General features: G+C 34.8%; 1 protein-coding gene across 5 annotated transcripts in view; it reads right to left on the bottom strand.

Annotated features, from left to right (window-relative positions):
- The window catches only part of LOC145660611 (pleckstrin homology-like domain family B member 1), an 865,216-nt gene that overhangs the window by 52,162 nt on the left and 800,419 nt on the right, over positions 1 to 12,635 (bottom strand). For 4 of the 5 annotated variants that reach the window (XM_081725875.1, XM_081725878.1, XM_081725876.1 and 1 more), the window contains exons 16-17: positions 7,113 to 7,232; positions 3,394 to 3,654 (exon numbers count right to left, since the gene is read on the bottom strand). In XM_081725875.1, the coding sequence (XP_081582001.1) occupies positions 3,394 to 3,654; positions 7,113 to 7,232 (381 nt within the window). The remainder of the gene's footprint in view (positions 1 to 3,393; positions 3,655 to 7,112; positions 7,233 to 12,635) is intronic. The other variant, XM_081725879.1, reaches the window with a different exon arrangement.

The following is a 12,635-nucleotide window of genomic DNA, read 5'->3' as shown; positions in this document are numbered from 1 at the left end:
TTCATATATTGATAGCTCTGGCATACTTCCATGCGAACAATCTGGGTTTCGTAAATTTCACAGCTTTGTTAGTTATTAAAGACAATGTGCTTCATGCACTAAATGACAAATATGTGGTCATACTAGTCTTATTAGACCTCTCAAAGGCATTTGACCTTGTACAACATGGTGTTCTCTTAGCAAAAATGAAATACTATAACGTTTCAATAAATACCATAAAATGGTTCGAATGCTATCTATATAAGAGAAAACAGCAAGTTACTTTACGTAGTTCCTCTTATTATAAAATTTCTGAAGCTGCTGTTCTTGATAGAGGTGTTCCACAAGGCTCAATTTTAGGGGCTGTTTTGTTTACCTTATACACTGCAGATCTGGTATCTGTTGTACAGCATTTAAAGATGTACTGTTACGCAGACGACACTCGATTGTTTATAAAAGCCTTTCCTCAGGACTTACCACAAGTTGTTCGACTCCTTAACCAAGATCTTAAGGCTATGAGTAACTGGTGTGTTGATAACGGTCTTGTTATTAATCCCTTAAAATGTACTTATACTGTTCTAGGTTCCGCTAATCAACTTCATAAAATTATTCCTGACAAATTAGAACTACAAATAATGGACTCAAACATTAGCTATTCACCTTGTGTAAAAAGTCTTGGAATACAAATTGATGATAAGCTTTCTATGAATATTCACGTCTCTACTCAGTGTTCAAAAGCTCTAGGAATACTAAGAAACTTGTACAAAACACGAGACTGTCTGTCCAAAGATACCAAGCTACTTCTGACACAAACGCTGATACTGTCTCTGTTTGATTATTGTGATGTTGTGTATGGCCCGCTTCTAACAAAAAGCAATGCCATGCTGATCCAAAAGGTACAAAATTCATGCATCCGCTTCAGTTACAGCATACGAAAATTCGATCATATTTTGCCTATCCTGAACAGCAATAGCATGCTGACACTGTCCAGAAGACGACATTTGCATTATTGTTCTCTCATTTATAAAATTCTTAAAACAACACGTCCCGCGTATTTATACAAGAAACTCACTGCTAGGTCAACTATTCACACTCACTTAACACGCAAAAGAAATACGTTTGATATCCCACACCATAGACTCAAGCAAACCACTGCAGCATTTTCAGTACCCGTATTAGCACCAAGGTCATGGAATGCTCTGCCAAATGTAGTAAAAGAAGCTAAAACATTTAATTCTTTCAAGAAAATGTTAAAAATTTATTTATTCAGTCAACAAAATTTAAGTTCAGGTACCCACGATTTGTATCATGAAATCAGACCACGTAAATGAAATCAGACTTGACTTGGTACATATTCTTTATCAAATAATCATGCATTGTAAAAATACTTCATCACCCTCCTCCCTACATTGTGAATCACAAGCATAACTTACTATGTCTCTATGTTATTGGTCGGTTTGTGTTTGTTTTCATGTTTGTATTTGTATGCCTTTTTTTTCTTCACTTATAGTACTTGTGCGTGTGAATGTGTTTTGTAAAAGTACACTTTTTTCTTTTCTTTTTTTTATCATCTTAATGTATACCTGCATTTTTATTGTATATAACCGTATCTTTTGACTCAATTGATTGTATGTTTTTTGTATAACTCAATGTACTTCTTTGAGAAGGGTTAGGTGGTAAAGCAGCAATATGTTGAACCTCGCCCGCTTGAATAAAGCCTTTCTCAATTCAATTCAATATGCTTCTCTCGCAAACATTTATTTTATTATTTACGTTGGTGATGCTAATAATTCACATGGGTGACAATGTTTATTACTACAAACCTCAGTCCTACCATGAGAATGCGGGGACAGTACCTTATGTAAGCGGGGTAGCTGCCTTTCCGCATCCTTGCTCCTCCGCTATATCGACCTGAGTTTTAGGTGCTCGAAGGCCCACATAAATTACGTTCTATTCATAACAAAACAACTTTGAGGCGGATTGCTACGTGGCTTTTCCGCGGCCTCGTGGTCAGGAACCGCCGTTCCCTGTCACTTTCCCGACCAGGTTTACCGCCGGTACTAATTTTCAGAGAATGATAGGTTCGATAGCTAGTAGGTGCAATTGCAAATTAGACCTAGATCGTAAGTCGCAGAGTCGACTCAGACTGTAAATGAGTCGAATACCATGTCTCGTGTTCCTTGTATTGTTTTCTAATTCAGGAAGACTTTGCAATAGACATATTTTTTATTACCATCATCTTATGCATTATAACATGTAGTACATTCTATATGGGTACACATAGAGATAATTAAAAAAAAACGTTTTCTATAAATCACGATTAAAACTATTGGTATTCTACTAAAGTAGACTGAAAATTAGTAACACTAGCGCACTCACGCAGTTTCTGGAAGAGGTAAGATTATGAGAGTTATATGCCATTTAGAGCCATTCATGACGTGTCAGAAACTCAACATGTACCATCTTTGACTTCTGACAGCATTTGTTCCGGTCAAAAGATATATGGCGTAACGTGGGTTACCTATCTTGCAGGCGACAATTAAGCGTTCCGACTTTGGTTTTCTTCATTTTACACCAAGTTGCATCAACGTTATTAAAGCATGGTAAAAATATATTATTGGCGGATTGGTGTTGCTTTTATGGTGGAAAATAGAAGGTGGCCACTCAAACACAAAGCCAAAAGATTTGAATTCGAATATTTTCAACGCGCTTTTCACTAGAAATTTGAAGGGCGAAGTACGTTGTTCCATCTTTTCAGTGAGGCCCTTCAAGCAAAGCATATTTATTTTTCTTTGAACCGCGTAACTCAAGTTGCTTCCGAGATAGGAAAAAAATATTTTCGAAATTTCAACAACGTCGAAATTCGAAGGAATTTGAAGTTGATTTTCTGGTCAAAGTTATCTTTGAGTACCTTTGGTATAAATATCACAGCAATCCATGTGAGGGCAGTTCTCAACCCCTCATCCGGCTATATCCTTTACCCGTTTCAAATTTGGTTTCCATTAAACTCTCAAATCTATGAGTGTAAATTAGAAACATGTAAATGGAACGTAAGCCTTGATTTTTTTTGTTAATGTTTTATCTTCATCTTGAATATTTCTATTGATTTTTTCAGTACGTTACACAATCGCACCTCGAATCCGTTTCAGCTCGTGTTGCTGGGCAATGTAATACCACGTGTGTATCATACCTGAAGAAAAATGTGCAAGCAGGGTGACAAAATCAAAACGTAAAAACTAGCGAAGGACCGTAGTGTATTGAAATCCCTAATTTACGGCAAGTGACTTATCATTACTGGTAGAATATTTATGTTGATAGCTGATAAGTTATACAGTGTCTACATACACAAATATCGAACAATTAAAAAGTTTAAAAATTTAGTCTAACACAAATAATGGAAGAAAGCATGGTTACCTCGAAATAAACCCCACCTCGGGGCTTCTTCTCATTTTTATCACCATAGTACATAAAAGTTCGGTTCAAGCGATCAAAAACAAACCATCTCTTGTTCCAATTGTGAAATTTTGAGCCCATTTTGTGTAAGTATCCTCGACAAGATGTTGATGTCAGAGAGACGTGAGAACATAATTCGATCTGATGACCAGCTGTTTCAATATGTTGACGAAGGTCCAGAGTTTCACTGCGGATTGGCAGGTATCTGGTCAATGGCCTCTGCTATAAAATAAAACAAATAAATTTTAACAGAAAGAGAATACGTATGTTAGTGCTGCTAACTAATTAATCAGGTTAAGTTTTGGATTCTGATTATTACGATTTTTAATGATACCAAAATGTGAAAATATTTCACTTGGCGTTCTGTATGTAAAAATAACAAAGGAGAACATAATCTTCAATAGATATCTCTACGAAGTTCACTTTTGAAGATTATTAATGCGGATATCTCTATGCACATTTTGCGGATCTCTCGTCTTGTCACATTTTCAATAAAAAATTAGAAATCGTAATATATACTTATTTAGTTAACCCTTGTCCGCATGGTTCAGAAAATATACGCTAATGCATATGCAGGGCCTCCAAGGCCCTGTATGTTATTCAAAGGGTTTAAATAATTTTATTTGAAATTTGATGCAAATTACTACTTGCAGCCCTATTATGGCTTAATTTAATACACAATAGACTAACAATGGGCATTTTCATAAGTATACAAGAGTAGAAAATACAAAAAAAAAAAAAAACGACTATAATGAACTATATTCTTCAAATATATTTTTTTTCAGTTTACTCATAATACTTTATAATTTTGTACTTTATTTTAAACTTCTGTCATACCTGTGAGAAATGGCACTATAATCATTAAGAGAGCAGTATTTATGCAATTGCTCATATACTTGTATGCATATGACATCATTGTTTAGCAGTTTGAGAAAAAAATGTTTATACAAAACGTATGAATTGCAAATCATTTTACTGTGTTCTTTACAAATGCTTTTGCGACACTTGCAGTATGCCGATGCACTCTTTGTATGAATACTGCATGGGTAAGATTTTTTTGCATTAGTACTACTTTTTTCACTTCCTGATAGTTTTCAGTTTAGCATATCTTCAAAACACTAATATTTGCTAGTGGCAAGTTTGGTATTTGTGATCTTAGAATCATCTAGGGTTTCATTAATTTTTCTGCCAGTTTCTGTAAGAATACACGACGATTGTCTTCCTCGTTTTCATAGTAATTTGGATTCTGCATTCTGAAAACAATACTATTATTTGTTGCTGCCACATCCATCATATTTGACCAAAGAGCAAAGGGTCACCTTCTAGTTTGTCTTTTGCATGTATAATCTCTAACTTCTTGACCCATAACATCAACTCCGCATTTTGTTTTGCTGTAATAGTTTATAATCACTGCCTATCTTTTGGCTATTTTCATCGACTGCCTTATGATACATGGTGGTTTCCAAAATCACTGCTTTTTTCTTTGGCACTTAGGTGATCATAGTGACATTTTGCCTGAATGCAAACATTCATGAACCTAGTTCTGTACGAGATGAGACTCTCATTTCAATTGGAATGTCGCGCTTGTTTGCTTTAGTATTTTCATAATCGCAAGTCATTTTTGTAGGATATACTCAACCACATCAACACTATCAAAGAAATTATCCATAGTAATATTTCGTGAAGGCAAAAAACGGTTTTTCAGAGGCCTTTGACTACATTCATTCACAGAATTTTTCAACTGGTTTCTGTTGGTTTTCTTCCTGTGTATACAAAACCATCAACGACATATGATGATCGAGTGCCGTATATCCAAAATATTTTTATTACGTACTTTGAAGGTTTTCTTGGCATGTATTGAGTAAACCCAAACCTACCAGGAAAATGCACTTGCTACTCACCCACAGTAAGTTCTTCACTTGGAGCAATCACGTTTCTAAAGTTTCCCAGAAATATTTCCTACCCAAAACGAATATATGTCTGTTTATCATTTTCAAGACGGATTTGCCTTGTGCGTTTACCGTCAAATCGTAAGGCTTTCTTTATGTCTTGAAGCCTGTTGACAGACATTGTGGCTTTGAACATTGGTTTGACTTCATAGAGAGGAACAGTTCCATGTTTGGTACACAGTTTTTTTCCACTCCTGCTAGTAACAAAATGCCAACAAAAGCATTCATTTCGTACAGACTATCATATTTCACTCCGTTCGTTTCAATGTGGCTACCCTTCTTCCCTCGAGTTTTCTATAGTGTGAAATTCCGTCCATGATTTACTTTGAAATGAAAAAGTCAAACGCATCTTTTTCACTACCTTTGAAACACCTGGAAAATACTTCATTATATTGTGTGCTGGAGTCCGTGATGGAGGAGTTTTTTTTTTCTCCAAATTGTATCGTTTCGACTAAAAAGTGTATCGGAATCACTAATACATTAATCATGATTAGCTTCATTCTCACTAGGGCTTTCAGGGCCTGATGACATATCGAAATATTCATCACTCACACTTCCTTGATGAACTGTATTATTGGATTCTTTATCTTCAAATTTCTCACTACTACCGTTCGACAGAACACTATCATCAGGGCACTCATTTACAAAACGGGCAAAATCATCTTCACACACTCTCTTCGTAGTTGATCTTCTATTAGACGTAGATGAGATTTTCCGCTGAAACTGAGAACAAACACAAATTGCGCACCAATATAACCAAGCACTGCAGATTGTACCGTCACAATATAAAAGCAACATTGAAAGATACATATTATATAGAACTTGATTGTAACAACTCTGTTGTTGCCATTGTTCGAACAAAGGACATAAGTTAGTAGAAAAATTGTAAATAAATGACTTATAGATTACATAAACATCTTATATACAAACGATTGATAACAGTTTGCATATGTATTGCAGTCCCATCTTCTACGTATAAAAAAGCAACTATAAATAAGATTAATTACAAATAAGCACAATAATAATAGAAAGAAGTATTAAAACTAAATAACATTTCATTTAGAATTAATTTTATTTACAAAAGTGTGTCTCATAATTCCTACACTATAATTATTTCATTAGGGCCTCCCAGGCCCTGCATATGCATTTAAGGGGTTACTAAAATAAATCAACTTTTACTGATTTACTGATAATGCTAAACATATTCTAATGCTACTAATAAATGTATAAAAGAATGCTAAAAGAATACATAAATAACAAGACTTAGTGATTAAATAGATCTACAATAGCTTTCAAAATAAAATACCACAGGGCCTGAGAGGCCCTGCATATGCATACAAGGGTTAACAGGACTACAAACCCTTAAAATACTTCAAGCTCCTTGTTGAATAAGTGGGCAGTATACACCTTCGGCATAGGAGACCCGATAGGAAGTACTGTACTGTATTAAATTGATGTTTCCTTAAAATCAATATACATTTAACTTGATACTTAAAATACAGAAAACTAAAGAGTAAACTGATCAACAGTTTCTTATTACAGATGCCATACTTCACTTACTAGGACGAATCTTCCTGCTGGTCTAGTGAGCGCGTGGTCTGTATTCGATTCCCGGTGTGGAAACTTCGAACGCAGTTTGGGGGTTCGGATTTAACCTTAAACTGCAAGCTTACGTCTCATATATCCTCGGTGCTGAAAAGACACATTAAACTTCAACAAAGAAACACTTACTTGGACTTTGGACGCTTTATCTCGTAAACGCACTGCCACTGTTTCGTCGTAACTGGAAGCATCTGACAACGGGCGCAAATCTTCTAAATTCCTGGTTAACTCCGATTCCTTCTGTCGCATCTGGAAAACAGATGAGACAATTAGGCTTCTGCCTGCGAGTTTTCCTGGCACTGAAAACTTTGATATAGGCTAATTAAAAAATATTTTAAAAAATACATACCGCATAAGAAAGTACCAACCATCTTTAACATAACATAAATATTTAATAGCACAGTTGTACATGAGGTATCTCTCCACTACCAATCTCTCTGGTTTATGATATATGAATTAGACTGGCGGCGATTATTGATTAAAACATACAGAAGACAAGAACGTCGACTTACATACGACAATACTTTTCTGCGTAACATATATATTTTTCACGACTTTATACTTTACGTCCAAGTAGATAGTGTTCATAGCGTTCATATATAAAATAATGTCGCATAATGTAAAATTTATGAAATAATATTACGTAATTAGGCGTTTTTGACCAAGGTCGCACGTAAGCTTTCTTTTCTTTTCTTATTCGGGTCCTGAATACATTCAAGAAATTCTTTTCAAGTCTGCGCGGTCAAATCATCTTCAAATAACTTCAAATGAAGTGGAACTAGGGCTGTTCCGATATTCGAGTAATTGATAAGAATTCGATAAAATTTCAAAACCGCTCCGTCGATAAAGAATTTTAATTTTATCGAATTATCGAACTTTCGAGACACTCGAAGTGTTCGAGACTCTCGAAATGTTTGAGATACCGTAAGACGGGGTTATTTTGCATAAAATATGAGAAGTTCACAGACCTCTGTCAGTAAAACCATGGACTGTAAAGAGGAAGTTGCAACTGCCACCGTAAGATAGAACATCTAACTGTATTTTGGCTATAATGTTGGGTGTTAATATAGATATTAGTTCTAATTACCCGCAGGGTTTGTTGTTGTAGAGGTATGGAAAGCACTCACTGTAAAGGTCGCCGAAATTTGAAAGATAACACGTAAAGGAATTTAAGTGAAAGTTAAGGCAGTTTCGTTCTACTGTGTATAATGAGACTTTGATGCAATAGTTGAAATTGCAATTAGAAACGTTTTCAAGTCATAAAAAAAAGTAAAACTGGGAGAAGTCGGTTTCAGCCTCTACTCGAGGTTACTTTGCACCGGTCCAAAATATCGCTTCGATAGGAAATTATTACTACCGGAACCTCCTGCATTCTACATTTAGGTGAATTTCCTATTTAGGTAGATGCTGGAACGAATTTCTTGTTGGAAAATAAATTATAAACATTGGCGGATCCAGAAAAATAGTTTCAGAGGGTTTCACTCACAAAGGCTTCGTTTTTTAGAAATCGCCAGACTTTTGGGGGGACTTGAAACTTATACGCATAGGAATGACTAACATTATATTAAAAAAAAAAAAAAAAAAAAAAAAGTAATCATGTATTCTGGGTGCGCTTCAGCCTGAAAGTCCCAAACCCCGTAAATCTTCCACTGATTACGGTTGGGATGATATTCTTGGACATAAGGAATAACGAGGCATATCCGTTTACGGGGATTTTTTTTTCTGTTCCTGAGTTGGTATTTTTGTGGAACATATGCTAAACTATTAGAATGTGGTTCCTGTGTCGGTACCAGAAAATACATAATTTTATTTACAAATATTGGTAATTCATACTAAGTATCGGTACCGGTACCCTCATTCTCATATCAATATTTGTAGACTGCATATAGTTTTGTGTAAAGTAAAATGTATAAATACTGAAGGGAAAACTGCACAGAAACGTTATGTTCGTATGTTGAACATACTTTTTTGTATGTTGTGCAAAATAACCCAAACTATGGGGTTACTTTGCACCAAAGTTTATATTTCAATAACTATGGTCATATTGAATGAACTTGCACTAATGTTTTCCTTATATATATCTAGCTTTTATATGTTCTAAATCATTACGTTTGCAAGTCACATGCGATTATCCTTAAAATTTCTTAAATCTTATCCAAAGTAACCCCCTTTTACGGTACTCGAAGTGTTCGCACTAGCGGATCCAGATGGATCGTTTGGAGGGGGCGGTTCGCTTCCTGGAAGATAAGTGTAGCCTCAAGGTGACCAAAATTTTAGTTTGTAAAAATAAGACGCATATGAATCCGGGGCTGGAGGGGCGTGTAAACTTGATTCCCAGATTCCATTTTGGGACCCGAATTTGTAAGCTTTTTAAATGAACGTATATTCTTTCTGTAGATTTAGATCAAATACGCACTTAAGTTTCGGAGGTATAGAGGTGTCATGATTCACTTCACACATAGTCACCGCGATATATCAGATGCGCTGTCTTGCACAGTAAATAGATAACAAAAGTATACATGCATAAGAATAATACAAATAACAAAATTCATTATGATATTTTATGTAAAGTACGGGACAAAAATTAATGACCAAAATCGTCATTAGTTTTAATGGTGATTGTGGTCGTTTATTTTTGTCGCATACTTTACATTTCTTGCTAGCTTAAAAATAATATAATAATTAATTATAAAGTGATGATTGATAGTATGTGGCACATATTGTTCCAAACAGTCCAAAATATAGGAGAGCAAGCTTTAAATATTACTTTCATTTGTATTTACATCAGGATATAATTCAACAGATTGAAAATTGAAAAGAAAAAATATTCAAACTGAACTCAACGGATATTTCCGTTGATTCTTCCCCGTGGTGATTGCCCGAACATGAATTTCGAATTTCTCCCTAAAGAAAAATATTGTTGTTTTCCCTTCAAAGAACAGACCTGCTCATTCAAGGTCACAGATCAAGCACAGGAGAAGTAAAGGGATACACTTTCAAATGCATAATACTAATTATGTCTGCATTTAAACCTTGTACCGTACTACTAACAGGAACCCAAAGCGACAGTTTGAAGTCAAACTACAGCAGTAACATATATCGAAATGTGTTGTGAATATAAATCCTATATAATATATTGCAATATTCCTTAACCATATGAATCATTACTAGGTAAATACACAATTTAATCAATAAAATACTGCAAATAATATAATAACAAAAAGATATCAATATTAAACTTTCTCTTACACAAACTCAACAGAAATTTTGTTAAATCTAGCACGAACTGTGTACATGAATTAAAATATGAATTAAAATTATTTAAAATTAAAATATAAGCCATTAAAATGCATAAATAGTGAAAAAATGAAACCTCTTGAAAGATTAACAAAGCCTACGATAAAATGAACGAAAGAAGATCAGAATGTAAAACCAAAGTGATATTTCCGTTCATTACTGCACACAAACTAAATTTAATTTAACATACCAACTGGTGATATTTGACAATATCAAATATTTGAAAAAGAAATGCAAATTAAAATTTAATTTTGAAAAATTCTCATCTTTAAATGAAATTACCAATAGAGAATAAAGCACATATAACTTGTTGTTTTTCTTTCATCTCAGATATAATATGAACCCCATTTGGCGTAATGATATGCCCTCCCGCTGGTCTAGTCGCTAGCACATGCACCTCGATGTTTCTGCGTTCGTGTATTTGTTGTTCTAGGTTAATGGGAAAACAAGTAAAAAGGAGTAAAATAAACAGAAACCTAGTGTTAAGTAATTAAGCAAGTTAATGAGGCACATTTGGTGGATCAGTTAACATTAAAAAAAAAAAAAAAAAGAATGGCTAACACGCTTACCTTTGGTGCGCTTGCTCTCGGGTTCGATTCCCGGTGGAAGTAGAGTTGAACGAAAAAATGTTCGGATTCTACTATAATGATTAGATCCACGTCTTCTTTAGCCGTTCTGGCACAATCGTGGGACGTTAAACAAACAAATCAAATGTCATATGTATAATATATAATTGTTTATTAAATATATATATATATATATATATATATATATATATATATATATATATATATATATATATATACTTTTTTACGATTGTTGTTGTGCCCTTTTGATGAATTTAAAGATTTAGAAAAAGCAATTTCAAAATCATTTCCAGTTTCTTGATTTTATTTGCGATTCTGATAAATCTAAAGAGTCCAACTTTAGACTCAGACTCATAACTTTCTGGGAATGCTCACGAGTTGAAAATAATTACGGGCAAAGACCACGACGGGCCCAAACCACACAACGATCTTAATCACCTTGCACTCCATCTCTGTGAATGTTACAGCACAAGCTAATATCTACCTTGTTCCTGACAAATTCCATGTTTCTAACCAAAGATTCTTAGATATTGATATCTTATTATAATAATTGTAATCCCGCCCCTTTTTCTTTCCACCTGTTTTTCCCCATTTTACTACGTTGAAATGCGTGTCAAATTATTTTAAATGAGAAATCGAAATTCCAATTTCAAGTATTTAACCTTAACAGATTCGGGAAGATGGCCATCTTATTAAAATAATTTCTACTCCGTCCCCCTTCCTTTCTTCGAATTTCCAAAAAGAATCCTTTCTTAGTGATACCTTACGTCACAAATCTTGTCTACTGTTCGAATTTCATGTTTCTAGTTTAATCGGTTTAGCCTGTGCGAAGATCAGTTATTCACTCAGGACCTCGTCTTTTATGTATGAATTACAATAACAGCTTGTGTTATTTCACAAGAAAAGATGAAGTGCCATTAAAAGTCACAATGAATCCCTGGTGCCTTCCTGGTGTTTCCGTGTTGAACCCCAAAAGTCACGGTTCTCTGTTGATCTAGTAGCTAGCAAAATGTACAATTGATCTTGGATACATGAGGTTCTGTGTTTTGATTCCCGGTGAGTGAGCATCGAACGCACCACAATAGTTCAGACCCAACTTTAAACTCTAGTACTCGTTCTGTAAAGCATCGCTTTTGACAAATGACATAAATACATATCAATCAATCAACGAACCGAAAAGTCTCAGTTTTCAATAAGAAGAGCTGAAGAGTCTATATTTCTCTTTATTCAAGATAAAAGTAATTGAAGTCTCGGGACCCGAATTTCATTTGCACATCTTTTTCTAGGACACAATTTTAAAATATACATTTTTAGTTCAAAGAGTGAGTCGTCTTAGCCTCCTTCCTACAGCTGTTCGTCCCAACGAATGAATCATATTCTCACTTCTTTGGGGCTTATGGTGACCGTCTCAAGGAACTAAGGACAGAAGTAGTCACAATTCAATAAATAGTCTGTATTAAGTAGTAGGCCTATTAATAAAACAAATTTTGGTTAGACTCTGCTAGGCTTGTCATACAGATTGGATCAGTCGGGAAAAGAGCATATTTGTATCTCCCAACGGTAAATGCTGAAAGTAAAAAAAAGACCTTTGGAGGGGCGGTCGCCCCCTCCGCCCCCCACGTGGATCCACCAGTGAGTGTTCGAGACTATTGAAATGTTCGAGACATTCGAAATGTTAGAAACATTCGACGAGTGTAAGACACTGGAACTGTTCGTGAGTCTCGTATACTTTGAAAGTAGCAAATACTGAAAGATCTCAGTACGATTT

The sequence above is a fragment of the Thermobia domestica genome, chromosome 9 (assembly GCF_964235325.1).
Source record: "Thermobia domestica chromosome 9, izTheDome1.hap1.1, whole genome shotgun sequence".
NCBI classification, from domain to species: domain Eukaryota; kingdom Metazoa; phylum Arthropoda; class Insecta; order Zygentoma; family Lepismatidae; genus Thermobia; species Thermobia domestica.
The sequence above is the reverse complement of the archived record's forward strand: the minus strand, read 5'-3'. Positions and strand labels throughout refer to the sequence as shown.